This window comes from Aquarana catesbeiana, linkage group LG01 (genome assembly GCF_042186555.1).
Source record: "Aquarana catesbeiana isolate 2022-GZ linkage group LG01, ASM4218655v1, whole genome shotgun sequence".
In the NCBI taxonomy this organism is placed as follows: Eukaryota; Metazoa; Chordata; class Amphibia; order Anura; family Ranidae; genus Aquarana; species Aquarana catesbeiana.
The window spans coordinates 982419426-982446051 of NC_133324.1; the positions used below are offsets into that span (position 1 = coordinate 982419426).

Here is a 26626-nt window from a genome sequence, read left to right on the forward strand (position 1 = left end):
AGCCGGTCAACAGAACCGAGAGCCCAATGTATGTGAAACATCCAGCGAAGGAAACGTATGGGGGATTCCGGAACACCACTGATGGCCAGTCTACACGGACAAACCTCCCAGGACGGCCAAGACCCGAAGGTGCCCGAAGTGATCCATTTCCCGCCAACCAACGGATGACGGCCCTGAGATGCACACATCGATCACCAACCCATTTTGTGTTTTCCCTTCAAAGAATTACACCCACATGAAGGTGTCTACACCCTTTAAACATAGATCCACAATACGGATCCATCTCCACAGCTAGATTTACAAGACCCGAATGAAGCCATATTTCTTCAACGTTTTGCATTAGTGAAGTCTTTCCAACGACTCCCGGCATTTGAACACTTCACAAGGGGGGATTTGTTGTGAATTCCTGAAGAAATATATTTTATATTTCCTGGCAGAAACATGAGAGATGCTAGCCCTCAAAAACCAGATGAACTGTTGCCCTTTCATCAACCTTTAAGGACAAATTAGACGCTCTCATGTTTTCCAAGTTTTACTACTTCTTTAAATATTGAAGACTTTTACAAGCATGTATTGTAAAGGAAGCTGTTGGAACAAAGACTATTCCTGTCACAAAACAAGGAGATACTTACATGGTATCGTGAATAAACAAACACGGCCACAGGACACAAGGAGACATAGACTTTTATAGCATAGAGATAGACTCACATTGTGTTCGAGTGGAGAGCTGTTTAAATAGCTAACACCTTGGCAAAGAGAACCCATTGTATGAACTTTTTAGGATGGTTTATACAAACAAGTCAGTTCTAAACACCCAGTGAGAATGTTCAAGGTCCCTCTCAACACATTAGTGAAAGTTGAATATTGTGCTAGTTAAAATAATATAAGGTATCAATAAGGTTATCATAAGTCATTTTAAACTATCTCTGACATTGTAGGTCACAGAGACATTATAATGTTGGCGTCGGCGGACCCAACAACTTTGCTATGAAGAAAATGTATATGAAAATGTGATTTTATAAGTAGAAGTGTTTTAAGTAACGAATTAGTATTAGGAAAAACATATAATCATAATTATAATCATATAAGGTTGTAGCCTACACTTAAGATAAACAAATGTTCAGTGGAGATACCAGAAGTTATACAGGTATCCATATAGTTAATCATTTTATGTGGTATTGATGAAATATATAACAATGTGTGTGTTTCCTAGATAGACCAGTTTACAGATATACATTTATAGAGATACAGTTATATAACCAAGTTATGTAATGATGGTTAATCAAACTTATACTGAGTGTATTTTACATTAGACCGAGTACCAGAATATTTAAAAGTATATACTTATCCTTACCATTATACACCTTATGAAAATAGGACGTATTAATTTAAAAGGATGGACTCAAAACATGTGTGAGACACCTGGTGGTTGAAGGTGGTATTATTTGAACTCACTAAGTTTCCAGAGGAAGTTAATAATTAAGTCTCCTAACCCAATGGGAAGTGAGCCACCCCTTTTTGGGCAGGGCCATTATAATTTTTATGGTCTTATTATCTGAAATGGTATTTAGAGGCAAGGAAGATGGGAGACAGAACCAACGAACAAACGAAGGGAAGGAGGAGAGAGCTCAGGGGGAGAGCTCAGGGATCCACCCTGAAGGGGGGACACTGGGGGACACACACACTCCCAGACTGACACTCATGCACCATGCATGAATTCATCTCTTTACATTCATGAAAATTCCTCAACACCTAATACTTAGAACTCGGAGGTCACAAGAAGTAAATCCTCTTTAGGAGTATCCATTTTGAAACTACGGCAGCCATCTTAACTCTGGTAACTAGCCCATAGGAACTGCAGCCATCCTGGAATGGGTAATTATATCATGTTGATTTTATCTTGTATGTTCTCTCAAATATTGATATGTTCTCACAAATATTGATGTATTGAATATTATACAGTTGATAATCATTCTCCCGAATCAATAACCGCCTTGTAGATTTTTCTCTAAAGATTCAGATTTTTCATTATATTTTTCTTTTTGCATAGTTGCCACATTTATTGACAAAGCAAACATCTAATTTATTTCACAATTTTAACCACTTACTTACCTGCAGCAAAGTAACGGTTGTACGTGTGAAATACAGATGTTATGTTTAATTGTCAAGTTCACAAGGTTATTGATTCTACCGAGAAGTTATCATGGTGGTATTATGTCAAAGGGACGGTACACCCATTTTTTGCAAGTGTTTTTATTGATTTTCAAGACGTTCATGTAACGCAATCGGTATCTTAATTTCATGTGATTATTTGTGTTTGTTTACCAATAAAATTTCTATTTTGTGTGACCACACGTCTCCGTGAATAAGTTTCACAAGTATAGACTGCGTCACATAGATTGATTTTGTATCTTAAAAATATCTTCGTTAAAAATTACTCAAGGATAATTATTGTGCGGGAAACCTGTCCTTAAAAAGGCACAACTTATTCTGACTGAAAATTCACGACATAATGGAGGCACTGCTGAGATAACGTCAATGTTTTGTACACGATCAATCATAGTTATGGTGGTGACATACATAATACTTTGCATGAAATTTTAATTATTAATTTTTTTTGTTGTTTGCAAAAAAAAAAAAAAAATGTCTGGTCAAAGTGAATTTCATGTTGGGGGGGATTATCAAGAGTCAGCCCTTAGTGGTAGTATGAGTACTCAGAGAAAATTGGTACAAGTACAGGAAATGTTGGAAATAATTTCTAAAATTGAAATGACGGATCATGTCAGAAAAAGTTTGTCTAATGAGACTGGTCTAGAAGCATACATTAAAGACCGTAAAAGCCGCGCCAGTCAGTTAATGAAAGACATGTGGAACGCGGAAGGTCAAAATGATGAACTCACAGACAGCTTCTCTAAGACAAAGGGAATAAAAAGGCTTGATCACCTTCTTTTGGAATTAAGTATTATCCTGCTGTATCTTCAGATTGAGTTCAAATATCAAAGTACCCAACAGAAAGATGATATCTTAGATTTTCTAGATAAAATTGAACAAGCAAAAAGGGATGCTAAAACAATTATGGACGGACTCCACCAAATAAGTAAAGAGTGGGAACAATTAATAGAGGAGAGGGAGAGTTTTCTGCAGGAAAACGAGTCTCCTGACGAAAATTGCCGAGTAATAGGCAGTGGAAATTTAGGAAGTTGCCGAGTAATAGGCAGTGGAAATTCAGGAAGTTGGCATGAACCCCTAATTAAGCAATTAGAAAAAGTAATAGAACAAATGAAGTTTATGCCCCAGGGTAATACTCAGATACGCATCCCTGAAAGGGACGAGTTTGATAGTACTTCAGAATCTGACTCTGAATATGATTCTGACTCTGATTCTGAATATGAAGGTTGGGAGTCAGACGATGAGGAGGAATCGGAAAAAGAATCAATATCTTACCCCAAGCCATCTGTAGAGCAAAGGGGAATAAAAAGTGAAGTACCACATGAAAGGGGATCTAATCAATTTTCTTTGGGATCAGAGAAAAAGCCAGACACCCCTAAACAAGATACCTCAGAAATAATAAAATTTGTAAATGATGCTGTCCCAGTCTTTAGTGACGAGTCTGACAGTACTTCAGAATCTGACTCTGAATCTGATTCTGAATATGAAGGTTGGGAGTCAGACAATGGGGAGAAATCAGAAAAAGAACCAATATCCTACTCCAAGCCACCTGTGGAGCAAACGGTAAAAATTGAACCACCACATGAAAGGGGGTCTAATCAATTTTCTTTGGGATCAAAGAAAAAGCTAGACACCCCTAAACAAGATACCTCAGAAATAATAAAATTTGTAAATGATGCTGTCCCAGTCTTTAGTGACGAGTCTGACAGTACTTCAAAATATGACTCTGAATCTGAATATGAAAGTTGGGAGTCAGACAATGGGGAGGAATCAGAAAAAGAACCAATATCCTACCCCAAGCCATCTGTGGAGCAAACGGTAAAAAGTGAACCACCACATGAAAGGGGATCTAATCAATTTTCTTTGGGATCAGAGAAAAAGCCAGACACCCCTAAACAAGACACCTCAGAAATAATAAAATTTGTAAATGATGCTGTCCCAGTCTTTAAGGAAGAGGAATCCATGTGCGTTATTGACCACATCGAGACCTATGAAAATACCCTATCAGTTTTAGGCCTCGAAAATCTGGCTGTGCTCAAAAGTGCTTCCCACGTAGCAGAAAAGGAGCCAGATCACAACCACCCTGAGTTTAAATCCACATCTTCCAAGGCCCTACCTAACTACATAAAAGTGAGTTTAGCAAAAGATTACAAAGGGGGGTGTCCACCGGAGTGGTTGGTAAAAGAGAGTAACAATTTGTATTCTTTCCAACAGACTGATGAAAACAAAGGGGGGCCTGAGCCCTCAAATAAATTTGTGAATGAAATTCATGTATCTCCTAAATCAGTACATGGTGAAACCCAGAAAAAGACATATGCTGACATAGTCAGAGGAGACGTGCCAAAGAGTTTCCCCAGCAGCAGACCAGATACCCCACCAAATAGAAGGGGGGAGCAAAGACCACCTCAGGAGTATCACTCATGGGATCCTGGCCCAAACTTTGAAAGAAACTATAGGGTGTATCTCCCACGGGTCAGAATTAAACCTAAGGGTAGACACCCTCACCAGTGTAATTGGCCCCGGGGGCCTACACGGGTAAATAGGGAGCAATCACGGGATAGGACACCCCAAAATCCCTGGAAAAATAGGGAGCAACTAAGGCCCAGACAAATATCCCAAAATGAAGACAGTGGTTCTGATGGGGATATGTCTGATCAAACTGAGCCAGTAGTCCCTAGAAGGCACAGAAACCGGGTCCCACGACCCAATTCTGATCAACCCGTAAGCAATGCAAAATCCAAAATCGTTCAAATTATGAATATGTTACACGGTTTTATTGCTGTACGGAACGTGAATAGCATTTCTTCAAGGGGCAAATCCTGTGGCCAACCAAGGGCCACAGAGCCTTTGAAGCGCCTATGGTAAAATAAATCAGAGGAATGCACTGAATAAAAGGTAAAGGAGACAGAAGTTCCAAAACCATGTTTTTCCCCAGGTCACAGTAATGAGGATCCTGAAATCCCTACCGGGGGATGGTGGTTGTTAGATATTAATTATTCTCCTATTTTTCAGTGGTCACTTCATTCCTCTGACATACACAGGTCGCTCCAAACAGCCTAATTCCAAGAAGTCGCCTAAGACGGTGATTCCAGAGGAAGACCGAATCCTAAAGACATTAATATCAGGAGGCCTAAATGGTTTGATATTTTGGTAAAAGATGAGGAGTCACCCGCATAAGGTAGTTTGATTGCCTCAAAAGATTTGTATTGACCCCCAAAAGGGGGGAGATTTTATTTGTTTTATTCCTCATAAGTAGAAGGTTGACTATAATGTCAAATATCTTAGTACTGACAATAAGTATCACCTGTCAAACTTAAATGTTTTAATTGTTATTATTCCAGAACCGCTACAAGTAAGCTAAAAAAAAAAATGGTTCTGAAGAATGTCAGTCAGTCAGTCATTCATGTCTGGTATCCACAGCTGTAAAGAAATGTCCTCATGTTAATAAGCCCTGAAGCTTTGTCTCCCATAGCAAATGTTTCATACCTTGTCCTGCTATCCAGAACGTTTAGTTAAAGGACTGATGACACAATGGAAAAAAAAAAAAGGGGCTCTGAGGAAGCCCAGGATACCAGCTTAACATTGAGATCTCAAACACAGATCATGTAAAAAAAAAAAGGAGACTATATATGTCTTTTCTAACGGAATCCATTTTCCCTTACAGGACTAAGATGTCCATGAGCCGGTCAACAGAACCGAGAGCCCAATGTATGTGAAACATCCAGCGAAGGAAACGTATGGGGGATTCCGGAACACCACTGATGGCCAGTCTACACGGACAAACCTCCCAGGACGGCCAAGACCCGAAGGTGCCCGAAGTGATCCATTTCCCGCCAACCAACGGATGACGGCCCTGAGATGCACACATCGATCACCAACCCATTTTGTGTTTTCCCTTCAAAGAATTACACCCACATGAAGGTGTCTACACCCTTTAAACATAGATCCACAATACGGATCCATCTCCACAGCTAGATTTACAAGACCCGAATGAAGCCATATTTCTTCAACGTTTTGCATTAGTGAAGTCTTTCCAACGACTCCCGGCATTTGAACACTTCACAAGGGGGGATTTGTTGTGAATTCCTGAAGAAATATATTTTATATTTCCTGGCAGAAACATGAGAGATGCTAGCCCTCAAAAACCAGATGAACTGTTGCCCTTTCATCAACCTTTAAGGACAAATTAGACGCTCTCATGTTTTCCAAGTTTTACTACTTCTTTAAATATTGAAGACTTTTACAAGCATGTATTGTAAAGGAAGCTGTTGGAACAAAGACTATTCCTGTCACAAAACAAGGAAATACTTACATGGTATCGTGAATAAACAAACACGGCCACAGGACACAAGGAGACATAGACTTTTATAGCATAGAGATAGACTCACATTGTGTTCGAGTGGAGAGCTGTTTAAATAGCTAACACCTTGGCAAAGAGAACCCATTGTATGAACTTTTTAGGATGGTTTATACAAACAAGTCAGTTCTAAACACCCAGTGAGAATGTTCAAGGTCCCTCTCAACACATTAGTGAAAGTTGAATATTGTGCTAGTTAAAATAATATAAGGTATCAATAAGGTTATCATAAGTCATTTTAAACTATCTCTGACATTGTAGGTCACAGAGACATTATAATGTTGGCGTCGGCGGACCCAACAACTTTGCTATGAAGAAAATGTATATGAAAATGTGATTTTATAAGTAGAAGTGTTTTAAGTAACGAATTAGTATTAGGAAAAACATATAATCATAATTATAATCATATAAGGTTGTAGCCTACACTTAAGATAAACAAATGTTCAGTGGAGATACCAGAAGTTATACAGGTATCCATATAGTTAATCATTTTATGTGGTATTGATGAAATATATATAACAACGTGTGTGTTTCCTAGATAGACCAGTTTACAGATATACATTTATAGAGATACAGTTATATAACCAAGTTATGTAATGATGGTTAATCAAACTTATACTGAGTGTATTTTACATTAGACCGAGTACCAGAATATTTAAAAGTATATACCTATCCTTACCATTATACACTTTATGAAAATAGGACGTATTAATTTAAAAGGATGGACTCAAAACATGTGTGAGACACCTGGTGGTTGAAGGTGGTATTATTTGAACTCACTAAGTTTCCAGAGGAAGTTAATAATTAAGTCTCCTAACCCAATGGGAAGTGAGCCACCTCCTTTTGGGCAGGGCCATTATAATTTTTATGGTCTTATTATCTGAAATGGTATTTAGAGGCAAGGAAGATGGGAGACAGAACCAACGAACAAACGAAGGGAAGGAGGAGAGAGCTCAGGGGGAGAGCTCAGGGATCCACCCTGAGGGGGGACACTGGGGGACACACACACTCCCAGACTGACACTCATGCACCATGCATGAATTCATCTCTTTACATTCATGAAAATTCCTCAACACCTAATACTTAGAACTCGGAGGTCACAAGAAGTAAATCCTCTTTAGGAGTATCCATTTTGAAACTACGGCAGCCATCTTAACTCTGGTAACTAGCCCATAGGAACTGCAGCCATCCTGGAATGGGTAATTATATCATGTTGATTTTATCTTGTATGTTCTCTCAAATATTGATATGTTCTCACAAATATTGATGTATTGAATATTATACAGTTGATAATCATTCTCCCGAATCAATAACCGCCTTGTAGATTTTTCTCTAAAGATTCAGATTTTTCATTATATTTTTCTTTTTGCATAGTTGCCACATTTATTGACAAAGCAAACATCTAATTTATTTCACAATTTTAACCACTTACTTACCTGCAGCAAAGTAACGGTTGTACGTGTGAAATACAGATGTTATGTTTAATTGTCAAGTTCACAAGGTTATTGATTCTACCAAGAAGTTATCATGGTGGTATTATGTCAAAGGGACGGTACACCCATTTTTTGCAAGTGTTTTTATTGATTTTCAAGACGTTCATGTAACGCAATCGGTATCTTAATTTCATGTGATTATTTGTGTTTGTTTACCAATAAAATTTCTATTTTGTGTGACCACACGTCTCCGTGAATAAGTTTCACAAGTATAGACTGCGTCACATAGATTGATTTTGTATCTTAAAAATATCTTCGTTAAAAATTACTCAAGGATAATTATTGTGCGGGAAACCTGTCCTTAAAAAGGCACAACTTATTCTGACTGAAAAGTCACGACAACCCTGTTCCCTTCTTCCAGCTCCCTGTACCCTGTTCCCTTCTACCAGCTCCCTTTCATGTTTCAGTGTCACTTATATTGTTTATGGTTTACTGGTGTTGGTGTCAGAATTGTGTTATTTGTCCTAATAAACCTCATTTAACTATTTTCAGCCTGATTCATGATATCTTAAGGTACAGCCTACCAATCAGGTCATCCTTGCTGGATACCTCCATGTGGTATCCCTGACAGACGCTAAAGTGCTCGGGTTTGACTTGAAGAAAGGGTGGCATCCCTACCCAAGATGGCAGAAAGGGGGCCTGCTGCAGGACATGTGAAAGGGTCCTTCTGTGGGTCCGTAATAAAGGGCCCCATGACAGGAGTAAAGGGATTGGTGGCAAGGTCCCTGGTGTCCGAGGTCAGGGGGGCCTTTCATGGGGTCTCGGCACTGAAGGTTCTAGACTAGCTACTCCTCTGGATGTGGGGAATGAAGATCCTCACTCCACACCAGGAACCTTAGGGCTGCATGGCAGTAGTGCTGATCACAAAGCTACTGTACTGCCCCAAATCCTGAGTCCTTTTTGGTTCTGGCCGAGATCAAATATTTTAGAGTCTTCTGGCTTTCAAGATATAAGACTTTTTTTTCAGTTTTTTTTGGTGACAGGTTCTCTTTAATGTCCTATACATTACAAGTGCTATTTATACTCCTATACATGACATGTTCTCTTTATTCTCCCTAGGTGACAGCTCACCTTTATGCTCCCAAATGTTCCGGGTTCATATTATTATACTATACTACCATTATAGGTTTTGTATACTCTCCCATGCATGATGTCTCCCCTTCATATCATTCCAATACAATATACAGAAGGTTATCTTTATTCTAAAATTAATGAAAGTTCATCTTTATACTTCTGTACACAATATATCTTCATGTCCAGGTGAAATCCACAAGCCATCGGCAAACAGTTTTCATCTTCTGCAAGTATGAAAGAAAAGATATATATATATATATTTTTTTTTTTTAAATAAACATAAAATGGAAGACACTCATGGGGGAGAAGACAAAAAATGGCTGCACACCCCATATGAAATTATCAAAAAAGGAGACTGTAACCCAGGGGGGGGTTTCTAGGCAGCAAGAGATAAAATTATGTCAAAGAATTGTATAATAATTGGAATTCTTTATTTTTATTGTAACAAAGTATCAAAAAGTAGCTGTTTAAAATATATATAGTCAAAACATGCGCTGTGGTACGTATATAACAAGCAATGTCACTAACATGACGGTATACAATGATGATTCACCATAGTCAAACACCATAGGGAAAGGTGATATATATATCTTGTATTTGAAACTGACGCGTTTCGATCCCAACGGGTCTTCTTCAGAGGATTATGTAAACTGTAAAAATGTTAACATGTGTTGACATTTTTAATTGATGAAGAAAAAGGGAAGAACAAACAGTAATAAACACTTCCTATATTTACCAATCACGGTGTGTTGGACCATATTCAGTGCTCTCTGTATGAAAGTGGCCCCCTTGCACGATCTCAGCATCTCTAAATGGTCAGCACAATCAGCAAGACGGGAATCTGTCGCTCATGTGCGCCTTACGAGGAGTCACACAATGGGAAATCAAGCAATTGGGGAGGCCTGAGGAGAGGGACGGGCGGAGCCTATAGTCAAAGTGTTATACATAATGTATTGAATGGACAGCTCAAGAGGATGGTGAGAAAGTATAAATCTGTATCTACACACTAATCCATGGTCTATGTACTATACGTATAAATAAAGAATTCCAATTATTATACAATTCTTTGACATAATTTTATCTCTTGCTGCCTAGAAAACCCCCCTGGAGGACATTCTCCTTTTTTATATATTTTATTTTCCTCAAATATAATATTTATTGATTATTTTTGATCAGGCAGTAAAAGTAGATTAGACATTAGCAAAAACATACAGAAAAGCAATGAGTGGTTGTGTAATCACTAAACATAAGGAATAGTTACACTAAATAAGGAACAGTAAATAATATTTTATAATATATGCGATCAACCAAAAATATAAATGTAACATTTTTATGAACTAAATGACAAATGAACCAAACCCTCTAAACACAAAATGATAAATCATACAGATGTAATTTTATACTGACCAGTTCAGGACTTGATAACATTTCATCAATCTTTAAAAAAAGTATTTGAGTCTTTTCTAGTGCTTACAACACAATCAAATTATTTTATAAGCAAAATGGCACCCCAATATGCAAATTTATTTATGGCTGACCTGGAGGACAAATTTCTGAACAGCATACAACAAAAGCCATACAGATATTATCGCTATATTGATGATATATTCATGATATGGACTGAAGCTGAAGAGAATCTAAACCAATTCTTCTCATTGATCAACACTTTTCACCCATCTATCAAACTAAAAATGGACTATTCGAACACACATGTCAACTTCCTGGACACTACAGTATACATCAGGGATGACAAGCTTCACACGTCAATATACAGAAAACCTACTGACCGATGCAGCTATCTTCATAGTTCCAGTTTTCACCCCCAACACACCAAACGGGCCATCATACACAGCCAGGCCATCAGATACCACCGAATTTGTTCAGACCCAGAAGACAGAGATAAACATCTCAGAACACTGGCAGACTCCTTCCATAAGAAAGGTTACAAAGACAAAACCATCAACAACAGCATAAACACAGCCTTGAAAACCCGAAAAAAAATCTCCTCCAATACACAGAGAAAAAAACAAATAACCGAGTACCTCTAGTCACCACATACAACCCAGCACTTGAAGGGATCAAAAAGATAATCAAAGATTTACAACCCATTATAACAGAGGATGAAACTCTGAAAGGAATATTCCAACAACCCCCATTATTGGCTTTCAGACAACCACCCGACCTCAGACAACCACCCAACCTCAGACACAAACTAATCAGCAGGAAACTTCACTCTGATTATGAAGTCACAAATAATGGTAGCAAACCCTGCAATAAAAAAAGCTGCAAACTATGCAACCAGATCAATCTATCCAAAAGTTATAGACGGTAGATCCGCGCTACAGGTTATACTTGCAACTGCAGCCCCCCTATGTAAGTAGAGGGCACCAAAGTGTACCCTCAAAAAATAGGTCTAAAAAATATATATATATACAGGGAGTGGCGCTGTGCATGAGGGGATAATTGGCATATATATTTATCTATTGATTATAAATCATATTATGGAAAACGACACAAAGATGTGAAGAAATATACATATGTATCCCACATGGGGGTCGGTAAATGTCAAGAAGAAAGTATGAATGCAGATAGATGTTCAATATAGCCTGGATTCCATAACCCAATAACTGCTAGTAATCTCTGATGGTGTTATATGATGTGCAAATAAGTGCCAAAGTGTCAAGTGCAATCCAATAAAGTGTTCCAGCCCCTGCTGGAATAAACTCCAAGTGATTAAAAAAGGGGGGTATCCGCTGAGCGCCTCCGATGACGTCCGTGTGACGAAACGCGTAAGGCGGGACTATCTTGGTACGCACAACGTCACTTCCTGCCGCTGTGGTTCTTGCTAGCTGACCGGTGGAACGCAAGCGCTAGTCGTGAACAACGCTGCGTCCCGGGACAGCAAGGGGAGCCAGTGAGCTTGCATGCTCCTCAACCCTTTTCCCCTTTTTTAACTTATTCCTTGAAGCAACTCCACTTTATTGGATTGTAATTTTATTACTTAATAAACTTTTTAAAAAAGAGTTACGCTATGTGGACAAAACTTTTTCATTACGTATAATTTCCTTGGAGCGGATGTCCGGCTGGAGATAGGATCACACTAGGGGATTATCCATCCCCTCTTCCCCCTGCTCTGGAGAGGCTGATCTGGACTAGGAAATCAGAGACGAGAGACCACAAAGATTCGATCGACATCCGGATCTGATCGGCTGGAGTGGAAACATCTTATGCTTATACCCCTGCAGGGGTATAGCGTTCCGGTGAGTGGAAGCACAACAGGGGGGTTGTATCTTTAGAGAATCTGGAAGTTGTCGGGTGGAAGATATTACACGAACTTTTTAACGATTTGCTGGATTTTTTCTTTCTTTTTTCTGCATTTTTATATGTGATCTCATGCTGCTATTGAATCGTGCTATTATTAATTAATTTATCAATCACTACTCCAATCCTATATTTAGTATTCAATATCACTTTCTCATTTATATATATATATAGATTTACAAACTTTTTAAAATTTGTTTGCATATTAATTTAATTAATTTATAAATTTGTTTGCATATTAATTTAATTTTTTGCACTGCATTTTAGAGGGTTGCGGATACCCCCCTTTTTTAATCACTTGGAGTTTATTCCAGCAGGGGCTGGAACACTTTATTGGATTGCACTTGACACTTTGGCACTTATTTGCACATCATATAACACCATCAGAGATTACTAGCAGTTATTGGGTTATGGAATCCAGGCTATATTGAACATCTATCTGCATTCATACTTTCTTCTTGACATTTACCGACCCCCATGTGGGATACATATGTATATTTCTTCACATCTTTGTGTCGTTTTCCATAATATGATTTATAATCAATAGATAAATATATATGCCAATTATCCCCTCATGCACAGCGCCACTCCCTGTATATATATATATTTTTTAAATCTATCCAAAAGTGTTACACACACAAATGGGACCTTCAATATCATGGGATCTTACAGCTGTACTTCAAGTAATGTTGTGTACCTCATCCAATGCAAAAGGTGCAGCAAAGGATCTTATGTTGGTGAAACAGGACAGAAGTTGCAAGCGAGGATGAATTTGCACAGACATACCATCAAAGAACATAAAGAAGACAGTTTATGCACACCTGTGGGACATCATTTCTCACAATCGGACCACACCATAGAAGACCTCAATGTCTTAGTTCTTAAAGGGAATTTCAGAACTATCCAGGAAAGGAAAACGTTTGAACTAAGAATGATACTTCTTTTTGACACAAAGAATAACGGCCTGAATTTAGATATTGGTTTCCTTACACATTATGCTAAAGTTTTACGACCGCTCTGTGACTAGCATCCCCCCCAACTCTCCCTCTGTCTTATCTCACTAACTCTGCTGCTATCTTTATTACCATTGATTTGTATGTGTTTTGTTTTCTCTCTTTTTTATTTTTTTCTTCTTCTTTAACATTCTGCTTAAAAATTTGTGAATCAGTACTGCTTGGACCTTGAAGAAGGGGACATACCCCGAAAGCTTGTCCTGAAAAATTGTATGTTAGTGCAAATAATAAAAAAAGTATCACGGACAGTACTCAATTTTCTCTGTCACAATTGCACTAATACGGCTACAATCAAATCAAGTATAACACAATCAAATGAAAGTTAATACAACAGTGACATCTAGCGGCTGCAATTTGAAATGACAACTAAAACCAACTCCTTTATGACACCTGGTGGCTGTTTGCACCTCTGCAGCCAGGAACGGCGCAAAAATTTGTGACTGGGCCAAAAAATGATATCACACCCTTGTCTACATTTGCACGATATCGAGCTTCTCCCTATGTGCCTCAAAGAGGCGCGTCCATGCGCTGTATTCAGTTCACGATGATGACTGCATAGGGACCGCTATCACAGGCGCCAGAAGGCAGATTACGGTGCCTGAGGTAAAGTGACCAGGCGAGGTTCCTTGTGGTAAAGCCGCAAAGGAGAAAAAACCTAAACGCGGGCAAACGGTGCTGGGTGACACGCTCCTCTTGGCGGTCACCCGGTCGTTCCCACATATTTTAAATGCCTCATTTTCGAGGTATGGAGGCTCGGGGACACAACCCAGGGCATTCCACAAGAGGCGGAGTCTGTGGCTCCCCCGTTCACAGAAAATACCGGAAGAATCAAATCGGAGAGTCAGCATGGTATAGTATGGCATTGTGACCGATGGCGCCGGCGGTCAATCTGCTGAGATTCTCAGATTTGCCTGAAAATGAGTTTCTATTTTACTTCCCAATATTCTCTATGGGCGTTCCCTTCTGTCATTCCATAGAAAACAATAATAATCCCCCTTCATCTCAATATTAAATATCCCCACTGACTATGGAGAGGATGTCGGGATGTATTGGATATGGGGACATACTACAAGGAATGACAGAAAGGAACGTCCATAGAGAATAATGGAAGAATAGATTTCAGTTGGTCACAGAACCATTAGACCCCTTTCACACTTGTGTGACTTGGGACTGTAGGTTGGGTTCTTATCTCATCCCTTAATCCCGAACACATATGAATTACTCGGGTTCTGAGGATAATTTAATGCAGATAAGGCACCAAGTGAGTTTAATTACCACCTTAATCAGCCACAGAACCCGGGTAATTATTATGTGTTCGGGTTTAAAGGGATGAGGGGACAACCCTAGTGCAAAGTCACATGACAAGTGGTCCCCCATGATCTCCAATGAGCACCGCTCATATCTGTGCGACTTCAGATTAGTCCCTGCACTACTTTGGTGAGACTTTGATGTGACTGGAGGTCCATAGACCCAACATTACGCAGGCATTGCTTCAAGTCATGTGACTTACATCAGAGGTTCTCATCTCCTGTCCTCAGGACCCACCAACAGGCCAGGTCTGCAAGATAACTGAAACACATCACAGGTGATATCATTTGCTGCTCAGTGATTGCAGTATTCTAGTCTGCATCTCCCCCAAGGTAATCCTTAAAATCTGGCCTGTTAGGGGGACCTGAGGACAGGAGATGACCTAGATCAGTGCTTCTCCACCCTGTCCTCAAGTACCCCCAACAGGCCATGTTTGCAGGTTTTCCTTCATCTTGCACAGGTGCTTTAAATCAGAGTGAATGGTTTGGTATTTTGGAGAGATATTTTATCTAAGAGAAATTCCCAAAACATGATGTCCTGTTGGGGGTACTTGAGGACTGAGGTTGAGAACCACTTCCATACAGGTCGTACGAGTGTGAAAGGGGCCTTAGTCCTACCAAATATATCCTTACATGACATCCTCTCCATATTTACTGGGAATCTTTAATATTGGGATTATTTGGGATTATTATTGTTTTCTATGGAATGATGAGGATGAAGGACAGAAGGGAATGACCATAGAATATAATGGGATGTAAAATACTCATTTGCAGACAAATCTGAGACGCTCAGCATTTTATCCTTTCCCACAGGTGTTCCCCAAGTAGAGGAGCGGATTATAAGATTGGGATTATTTGGGATTATTATTGTTTTCTATGGAATGACAGATAAATGATAGAAAGGAATGTCCATAGAGTATAATGGGAAGATGTGACCCGGAGTCAGAACCATTCACCGTACCCAATACATCCTCACCCGACATCCTCTCCATAGTCAGTGAGGATCTTCAAAATGGAGAGGAATTGGATAATAATTGTTTTCTAAGGAATGAAAGAATGAAATGTCCATAGAGTATAATGTATATCAACTTTTCTTGTAGACAAATCTGAAAGATATAAGAAGTAAAGGGACATGTATCCCTTCTGAGACCATGGCCTCATTCAGAGGATTTGTCTTTATATAATAACACACACATGGGTAGTGGCGCAGCCTATTAGGTGTTTTTAAATAAAACAAAAGTCCATCTAAAAGTCCTTTGATCTAATCAGCTCTGTGTAAAGGAACAGAACAGTCCACTGTATCAGGGCCAGCCTTGCAGGGGAAGTGGAAGAAGACTCCAGACATGCAAAAAAAAGAGAGAGAAGACACAGGCGCCTATGTAATCAGGTACATATGGATCCAATGAACCATGCTAACGTCCGTCCAGGCTGTGTGTTTGACCCTCGCCTCCCATATCCAAGTCAAAGGGAAATAAGGGGGTAGAGACGTGATGGCAGTTGCTGCTGCTGTCTCTTCCCGTCTAAGCCCCCCCCCCCCAAAAAAAGAATGGGACTATTCCGGTACTAGGTAAACAAGTGCAGTAATAGACATGGGAACAGGTTAAAACTAATATACATTAAAATTTTTAATAGTAAAAAATACACAATTACAAACAAAATATTTACATACAATCATAAAAACAAAAAGGGATATACCACCCTGACTAAGCAAGTGGATCCCACAAATTGTTGAGTAAAGGGTGTATGTAAAGCTTTTAATCTCGACCAGTTTCGCGGTTAACACCGCTTCTTCAGGAGAAAGATATCTATAACATAATAAAGTAGCTCAAACATATACATATATATATATACATTGCAGCTAAAACATTTACAAGGGTAACTCCCTTCTTACGCCACCATCCCGGGTCCACCTCATCTCTATGGGAACTGCACGTCCCTTCACCAGTCTCCATATTATCATCATTTTGATATTTACAACCCTTTCAATTCAATTTCTACCTATGTGCAAACAAGAAGATCTGGACAGCCGCACTCCAGGAAGTAATAATCCAAGTTTCTTTATTTTAAAATCAGGAACACGTCAGATACAGGACATCATAGACAGAGTGTACAGATCATAGGCTAACGCGTTTCACACTTGTCCAAGTGCTTACTCATAGCTCAATTTCTACCTAACTAGAGTCTGTCTAGAATCCCCTGTGTCCGCCGCGGGGGGATTTATATTGGGTCCTGCATATCCACGGAATCCGGCTGAGTGCGTGAGCTTGCTCTCATGTTTACTTTATTTGTACTGTTTCTTTTGTTACCCTTGTAAATGTTTTTGCTGCAACGGTCTAATGTATATATATGTATATGTTAAAGCTACTTTATTATGTTATAGATATCTTTCTCCTGAAGAAGCGGTGTTAACCACGAAACCGGTCGAGATTAAAAGCTTTACATACACCCTTTACTCAACAATTTGTGGGATCCACTTGCTTAGTCAGGGTGGTATATCCCTTTTTGTTTTTATGATTGTATGTAAATATTTTGTTTGTAATTGTGTATTTTTTACTATTAAAAATTTGAATGTATATTAGTTTTAATCTGTTCCCATGTCTATTACTGCACTTGTTTACCTAGTACCGGAATAGTCCCATTCTTTTTCTTTTTTTGAGGGGGACTTAGACGGGAAGAGACAGCAGCAGCAACTGTCATCACGTCTCTATCCCCTTATTTCCCTTTGACTATAATATCGCGGGATGATGGTACTCATACCAGCTATATATTACATTGTAACCAAGGCCTCACCAGTTTCGTAGCCTCCCATATCCAGATGGTGTTGTTGGAAGTCCTGGCCAGGAGGATACTGTGGCGCTTAAGCGGGATCCAAACCGAGGGTTGGAGTGCAGCTGAGGTCCGATGGAGAGTGCTGGACCGCAGCGCTGAGTGTGATGGCATCACTGGTGTTCTCGCAATGCATTTCGGAGCATGCGCACTGGGGAGATGTACACAGTGCACCCTCTTTTGTCAGGCTGGGAACAGCATTTTATGTGCTTTGTAGATGCTGCCATCTAGTGGAGAGAGTTAATTAATACTGATACTAGTATATAAACAATATATGTGTCCATATATACAGTATCTCACAAAAGTAAGTACACCCCTCAGTCACATTTTTGTAAATATTTTCTTCTACCTTTTCATGTGACAACACTGAAGAAATGACACTTTGCTACAATGTAAAGTAGTGAGTGTACAGCTTGTATAACAGTGTAAATTTGCTGTCCCCTCAAAATAACTCAACACACAGCCATTAATGTCTAAACCGCTGGCAACAAAAGTCAGTACACCCCTAAATGAAAATGTCCAAATTGGGCCCAAAGTGTCAATATTTTGTGTGGCCACCATTATTTTCCAGCGCTGCATTAACCCTCTTGGGCATGGAGTTCACCAGAGCTTCACAAGTTGTCACTGGAGTCCTCTTCCCCTCCTCCATGACGACATCACAGAGCTGGTGGATGTTAGAGACCTTGCACTCCTCCACCTTCCGTTTGAGGATGTCCCACAGATGACCAATAGGGTTTAGGTCTGGAGACATGCTTGGCCAGTCCATCACCTTTACCCTCAGCCTCTTTAACAAGGCAGTGGTGGTCTTGGAGGTGTGGTTGGGGTCGTTATAATGTTGGAATACTGCCCTGCGGTCCAGTCTCTGAAGGGAGGGGATCATGCTCTGCTTCAGTATGTCACAGTACATGTTGGCATTCATGGTTCCCTCAATGATCTGTAGCTCCCCAGTGCCGGCAGCCCTCATGCAGCCCCAGACCATGACACTCCCACCAGCATTCCCACCACCATGCTTGACTGTAGACAAGACACACTTGTCTTTGTACTCCTCACCTGGTTGCCGCCACACATGCTTGTCACCATCTGAACCAAATAAGTTTATCTTGGTCTCATCAGACCACAGGATATGGTTCCAGTAATCCATGTCCTTAGTCTGCTTGTCTTCAGCAAACTGTTTGAGGGCTTTCTTGTGCATCATCTTTAGAAGAGGCTTCCTTCTAGGACAACAGCCATGCAGACCAATTTGATGCAGTGTGCGGCGTATGGTCTGAGCACTGACAGGCTGACCCCCCACCCCTTCAATCTCTGCAGCAATGCTGGCAGCACTCATACGTCTATTTCCCAAGGACAACCTCTGGATAGGATGCTGAGCACGTGACCTCATCTCTTTTGGTGGACCATGGTGAGGCCTGTTCTGAGTGGAACCTGTCCTGTTATACCGCTGTATGGTCTTGGCCACCGTGCTGCAGCTCAGTTTCAGGGTCTTGGCAATCTTCTTATATCCTAGGCCATCTTTATGTAGAGCAACAATTCTTTTTTTCAGATCCTCAGAGAGTTCTTTCTATGAGGTGCCATGGTGAACTTCCAGTGACCATTATGAGAGAGTGAGAGCGATAACACCAAATTCAACACACCTTGTAACAGTCCTTGTAACAGTAAGGAGTCACATGACACCGGGGAGGGAAAATGGCTAATTGGGCCCAATTTGGAGATTTTCACTTAGGGGTGTACTCACTTTTGTTGCCAGCGGTTTAGACATTAATGGCTGTGTGTTGAGTTATTTTGAGGGGACAGCAAATTTACACTGTTATACAAGCTGTACACTCACTACTTTACATTGTAGACAAGTGTCATTTCTTCAGTGTTGTCACATGAAAAGATAGAAGAAAAGATTTACATTAATGTGAGGGGTGTACTTACTTTTGTGAGATACTGTATTATCTGTGTTCTTCTGTATAAAAGTTCCTATGACTACGTGTCTCAGTCTCAGCTCCTCCCTGTGTAGGAATGTACAGAATTGGTTATAATGAGTGTCAGATACGTTCAGTTTCATTTCTCTTTTCTGCTCTCAGCGATGGCGTCTGCTGATCTGAGGAAGGAGCTGGAATGTTCCGTCTGTCTGAACATTTATACAGATCCTGTAATGCTGAAATGTGGACATAACTTCTGCCGGGACTGTATTGGTCGTGTGTGGGATACACAGGAGGGGTCTGGAGGTTATTCCTGTCCTGAATGTAGAGAAGAGTTCCAGGATCGGCCTGCACTGCACAGGAACATAACACTACGGAACATAGTGGAGAATTTCCTGTCCACCCATCCAGATCGGGAGGAGTCCGGGGTCTTCTGTACTTACTGTATTCACACTCCTGTACCTGCTGTGATATCCTGTCTGCATTGTGAAGCTTCTCTGTGTGACAATCACCTGAGAGTCCACAGCAAGTCACCAGAACACATCTTATGTGACCCCACCACTTCCCTGGAGAACAGGAAATGCTCCGTCCATAAGAAGATCCTGGAGTATTACTGCACTGAGGACTCCACCTGTATCTGTGTGTCCTGCAGGCTGGATGGAGAACATCGGGGACACCAGGTGGAGACTCTGGATGAGGCCTCTGAGATGAAGAAGAAGAAACTGAGGAATGTTCTGCAGAAACTGATGACAGAGAGAGAGAAGATGGAGAAAAGAGTCCAGAGTCTGCAGGAACACAGGAGGAAAGTACAAGGAGAAGCAGATGATGAAACAGAGAGAGTCACTGTCCTGTTCAGAGACCTCAGGAGACATCTGGAAGATCTGGAGAAGAGAGTCCTGAGGGAAATCTCCGGGCAGGCAGAGCGGATCTCCAGGATAATCAATGATCTGGTCCAGGATCTGGAAATAAAGAAGGAGGAGCTGTCCAGGAAGATGGGGGACATTGAGGAGCTGTGTAACATGACGGATCCACTGACTGTCCTACAGGAATCAGACACAGGTGACTTGTGTGATACTGAGGATGGAGATGATGAGGACAGAGAGAGACATGATAAACTCCTCCATGATGGAGGGGATCTGGATGTGGGGGGGATCTCACACACATTACACACAGGTTTATCTGATATCATGTCTGGGGTAAATGTAGGGAGGGGGGTTACAGACATATTACTGGATGTGAGGACAGCTGGTAATAATCTACATATATCAGATGACAGGAAAACTGCATCCTCATCATCACATCAGAATCGCCCAGAAACACCAGAGAGGTTTCAGTATTATAATCAGGTGATGAGCAGTCAGAGGTTCTCCTCAGGGAGACATTACTGGGAAGTGGATGTCGGGGGGGCAGAGATCTGGAGAGTCGGGATGTGTTACCCCAGTATAGACAGGAGAGGACGTCAGTCATATATTGGAAATAATAAGAAGTCCTGGAGTTTGGAGAGGTGGGGGAGGGGTAATCAGTACTCAGTGATACATGACAGGAAGAAGACCCCATTACCCGGCGGTGTCTCCAGTAAGAGAGTCAGGATAGATCTGGATTATGAGGCCGGGCGGATCTCCTTTTATGATCTGTGTGACCCGATCCGACATCTCCACACCTTCACCACCACCTTCACTGAGCCCCTCCATGCTGAGGTATATGTAGAGGGAGGTTGTATAAAGATATGTGGGGGGAATGAGAAGTGAGAGATCTGCCCGGAGACATCACAAGGTGGATTATCTGATTGGTGATTGGTGGAATACTCATCCAATAGGAGGAAGCAGAGGACAGGAAACATGAGTGATTTATTTATAAAGCTGCAGGTTCCGGGGCCGTCATCTTCATCCTAAACCTCACTTCACTACCTAGTGTGTCACTGACCAGGAACAAGCATGCAGGAGGTCAGATTGTTCAGCCTTCACTGGCTGCATGCTTGTTCTGGGTCAGTGACACTCTACATAGTGTAGCCAGTATCAGGATGACGGCCCCGGGGTCTCCACCATCACTGTCTATCTATAGAAGAAAGGGCTATTTTCAGCTTTGGATGGAGTGGGGGAGGATTAGAACCTCTGTCAGATTTTTTTCTGCTATCTGGGGCTCCATTAGAAAGATTTCCCCTCACTTCCTGTTCCTGTGACAACATTTGCCCAGACAGGAAGTGAGGGGAACTCTCCAACAGCAACACAGACAGAAATAAAAATCCTTTTCTTTAGTAGAGTAGGGGAAGGATTAGAACCCCTGTCAGATCTTTATTTCTGTCTGTGTCCCTGTTGTAGATTTTCCTTCATTTCCTGTCTGATAAAACGTTGTCACCAGGACAGGAAGTGAGGGGAAATCTCTCTAATGGAGCCCCGGATAGCAGTAAAAACCTGACAGGGGTTCTAATCCTCCCCCACTCCATCCAAATCTAGAACAATAGGATTTGTCTAGACACACACTTTAATATCCACAATGAGAATTCCGACATTTCTGTCCTCACAGGTTCCTTTACATGACCAATCCATGGATCTGTGATTGCTCCTCCCCCTCACTGTGATTGGCTGTGATGATTATCACTATGAATACAGCCAGTGCTAGTCTTGTTCCTATTGGTTATGATGTGGAGGGGGCGGGGATTGTGGTGTGGGTGTGGTAATGTGGACAGGTGACGGGGGAGGGGTATACAGTCTCAGGAAGTGGAAATCCTCGGCTCTGTATATGGGAATATTGATCAATGATTGGATATAGATATAACAATCAGACAGATTGGACTATTACTAGTATAGCACAGACCCGAGACTGGTCCTGCTGCTTGGTCCCAGGTTCCATTCCCTGATAGGCCCAGAGCAGCCAGGCACAACGCATTTCCTCCATCAAGTCATAGATCAGGCCTTGGATGTCCTTTTGTAGTTTATTTTCTTAAAAACTGGGATGGGGGAGGGGAAGTTTTAGGATACTCCAAAATGTGTAATAAACTGTAATGGAGGACAGTAAATCTGGGTGAGAACCTCCCTCTTGGATGTGAAGGGTAACTAGATTCCAGACAGGAAGTCTTCAGTAGAAGTATAATCCTGAGTGTAGTGCTGGGAGCTCTCCTGTCCCTGGAATTAGACATGTGCGGATCGGATCATTCCGAAATAAAATTCAGACAAATTTTCATTATTCCGATGTATCCGAATTTCCAAATTAGAATCGTACCGAATTTAAACAATTTTAAATTTAAATTTAAACTTTGTCACCATCTCCTTTCTGCAATTAATCTCATCTAGATGGACTCTGATTTATAAGAATCTATGGACTTGTTTCTTGATGGGACCTTGCTTTAGTTTTTCTTTTTTCACTTTTTTTTTTCACTTTGGTATTTTTTCACTTATATTTTTTATGTATACTCACATTCATACATGTATGATTTCATGAATTTAAATGCACTTCCCTTGTGGTGTTAGAAATCCTGTTTGCTGCATTTTTGGTGCATATTTGGTCAGTTATAAAACAAACAAAAAACGCTCCTCCCCATTGAAATGAAGAAACTGATATCTCTGCCCCGTGTCTTCCGCCCCTCACCCACCTTTACTGACATCTGAAGTTCCCTCCACCTCCTCTCTAATGCCCCCTTTCCTGCCACTTCCCCCCGCTGTACTTATCCCCCCCAGCACTGATCCCCCCCAGCACTGACCCACCCAGCACTGATCCCCCCAGCACTGATCCCCCCGCACTGATCCCCCCCGCACTGATCCCCCCAGCACTGATCACCCCAGCACTGATCCCCCCCAGCACTGATCCCCCCAGCACTGATCCCCCCCGGCACTGATCCCCCCATCACTGATCCCCCCAACACTTATCCCCCCAGTACTGATCCCCCCCCAACACTGATCCCCCCAGCACTGATCCCCCCCAGCACTGATCACTCCCAGCACTAATCCTCCCCCAGCACTGACCCACCCAGAACTAATCCCCCCAGCACTGATCCCCCCCAGCACTGATCCCCCCAGCACTGATCCCCCCAGCACTGATCCCCCCAGCACTGATCACTCCCAACACTGATCCCCCCAGCACTGATCCCCCCAGCACTGATCACTCCCAACACTGATCCCCCCAGCTCTGATCCCCCCCAGCACTGATCCCCCCACCACTGATCCCCCCAGCACTGATCCCCCCAGCACTGATCACTCCCAACACTGATCCCCCCAGCTCTGATCCCCCCCAGCACTGATCCCCCCAGCACTGATCCCCCCAGCACTGATCCCCCCAGCACTGATCACCCCCAGCACTGATCCCCCCACCACTGATCCCCCCAGCACTGATCACTCCCAACACTGATCCCCCCAGCACTGATCCCCCCAGCACTGATCACTCCCAACACTGATCCCCCCAGCTCTGATCCCCCCCAGCACTGATCCCCCCACCACTGATCCCCCAGCACTGATCCCCCCAGCACTGATCACTCCCAACACTGATCCCCCCAGCTCTGATCCTCCCCCAGCACTGATCCCCCCAGCACTGATCACCCCCAGCACTGATCCCCCCGGCACTGATCCCCCCCGGCACTGATCACCCCAGCACTGATCCCCCCCAGCACTGATCCCCCCGGCACTGATCCCCCCAGCACTGATCACTCCCAACACTGATCCCCCCAGCTCTGATCCTCCCCCAGCACTGATCCCCCCAGCACTGATCACCCCCAGCACTGATCCCCCCGGCACTGATCCCCCCCGGCACTGGTCACCCCCATCACTGATCCCCCCAGCACTGATCACCCCCCAGCACTGATCCCCCCAGCACTGATCCCCCCCCAGCACTGATCCCCCCGGCACTGATCCCCCCAGTACTGATCCCCCCAACACTGATCCCCCCAACACTGATCCCCCCCCAGCACTGATCCCCCCCAACACTGATCCCCCCCAGCACTGATCCCCCCGGCACTGATCCCCCTTGTAAATCCTGATCCCTATGTGGCCACCCTGCAGCTGCCAGCTTCCCTCCTCCGCCCTCCTGTTGGATTTGGGTGCTGCAGGGCAGTCACAAGCGGATCTACTTGTCCAAATAAATCCCCCCCGCTGCTCTGACCCCCCTTCAGTGCCCCCCACCTCACTGATGGCCGGATGCCACCTCTGTGCAGCTGCTGGTTGGATTTCCTTGCTCCCCCTCCCACCAGCTACAACCTCTACAGGGGCAGGAGATCACTGCCAGGATGGAGAGCGGGGGGGGGGGTGATAATCCTGCATTTATAAGCCCCCTTCCATTCCTGAATGAATACAGTCAGCGATCGTTACTGATCACTTCTGCATTCATTCATCGCTGAAGCATACTAAACTGTGTTTGCTATGCATCAGTTTTTGAATAAAATGGATCCTCTATGCAGACTCCTATTCATTCATCTACAGTGCAGATAAAGAGACTGCAGATAGTCAAGAAAGAGATATTAGATGTTTAGACCCCTGATGTCTCTACAAAGCTCCCTCCAAAAATGAGAAAAATAAAAAAAATAAAAAAATAATTGTAACTGTAAAAATAAATTTAAATTGTAAAAAATAAACCATAGTAAGGATAGACTCCCTTTCCTCTGAAGTCCGATCCATGTGTGGATTGCTCTCCAGTAGGGATGGTGAACGGTTCGGGCCGAGGTTTGGTTGTTCGGATGTTCTGTGAACAGAGAATAATATGTGATGTTCGGGGAAAATTCGAAAGCCGCCAGAACACCATTAAAGTCTATGGGACAAGAACATGAAAAACCAAAAGTGTTCATTTTAAAGGCTTATATACAAGTTATTGTCATAAAAAGTGTTTGGGGACCTGGGTCCTGCCCCAGGGGACATGGATCAATGCAAAAAGAAGTTTTTAAAAGGGGCGTTGTTTCGGGAGCAGTGATTTTTTTAATGCTTAAAGTGAAACAATAAAAATGAAATATTCCTTTAAATATTGTGCCTGGCTACCCCAAAGCACCCTCCCCATGTTGAGGGCATGTGGCCTGGTACAGTTCAGGGGGGGGGGCGCTCTCTCATCCCCCTTTTCCTGCGGCCTGCCAGGTTGTGTGCTTGGATAAGGGTCTGGTATGGATTTTGGGGGGACTCCTACGCTTTTTTTTTAAAAATTTGGCACAGGGTTCCCTTTAATTTCCATATCAGACCAGAAGGGAAAGTAGCAATTTGATAAACATTTGCGCAAATATTGACAAAAAGGTGAAAAAATTTAAATCACTACAAATAGAACAGAAACTGATATGAAATATACATAGAGCACATGGATACACAAATGATTCCATATGTACCGATTGCACCCAATAATATCCAGAATAGCAGAACATCATGCCTGGCTGATAAAATCATTAATGTCCCATTCAATATTTAATCCAAAAGGTGAATAAGTCTGTAATTGGTGAATCCAATAAGTCTCCAGACGTGAGACCCTACGTGTCATGGCTCCTCCCCTCCAAGGGGGGATATATTTGTCAATGATAAGGAATTGGGAACCCTTGGGGGTCTCGACTATGGTGTTCTCTATAATGTCGGGGCACATTATGTTGGACATCACCACTCTTCATTTTAGCGATATGCTCCCCTACCCTGATGGAAAACGCACGGATCGTACGACCCACATATTGTTTGCCACAAGGGCAAGTGATCATATAAAGGACATGTGTGGTGGCACAGGTACAAAATGTTTAGATGGGATATACCCGATTGGTGACATTAGATTTGTATTCAAGACTTTTACGTCCCCCACAAGAATTATATTGGCATACTGTACATTTCCTGCAAGGAAAATATCCAACTAGATAGTGAAAGAATGAAGATCGTGTCGGAGGATTGATTGTATTAGGGGCAATCTTTCCTCGCAATGAAGACACTCCTCTAAAAATGACTTTCGGTTGTTCCGGAAGTACAGATCTCAGTACATGATCATTTCTGAGTCTATCCCAATGACGACGGATGATGTTTTTATTTTCTCTATGTTGGAGTGAAAATGTGGTGAACATGGAACATTTAAAGGAATGATCTTGTTCCCGAGGAGGTTTCTTTACCAACAAAGAACTCCTATCAATCCCCGCCCCTTTATTTAGTTCTGAAGTTACCAGTACTGGATCATATCCCTTCTCTATAAATCGTTCTTTCAGTGTTGGCACCTGAACCAAATAAGT

General features: G+C 42.1%; 1 protein-coding gene across 1 annotated transcript in view; it reads left to right on the forward strand.

Moving 5' to 3' along the window:
• The window catches only part of LOC141129102 (uncharacterized), a 100361-nt gene extending 78273 nt beyond the window's left edge, over positions 1-22088 (forward strand). Inside the window, exons 7-10 of the mRNA XM_073616904.1 lie at positions 2983-3174; positions 3298-3478; positions 3659-3987; positions 19563-22088. Coding sequence (XP_073473005.1) covers positions 2983-3174; positions 3298-3478; positions 3659-3987; positions 19563-21215 — 2355 coding nt within the window. The 3' untranslated portion in view covers positions 21216-22088. The remainder of the gene's footprint in view (positions 1-2982; positions 3175-3297; positions 3479-3658; positions 3988-19562) is intronic.
• Positions 22089-26626: the final 4538 nt, after the last annotated feature.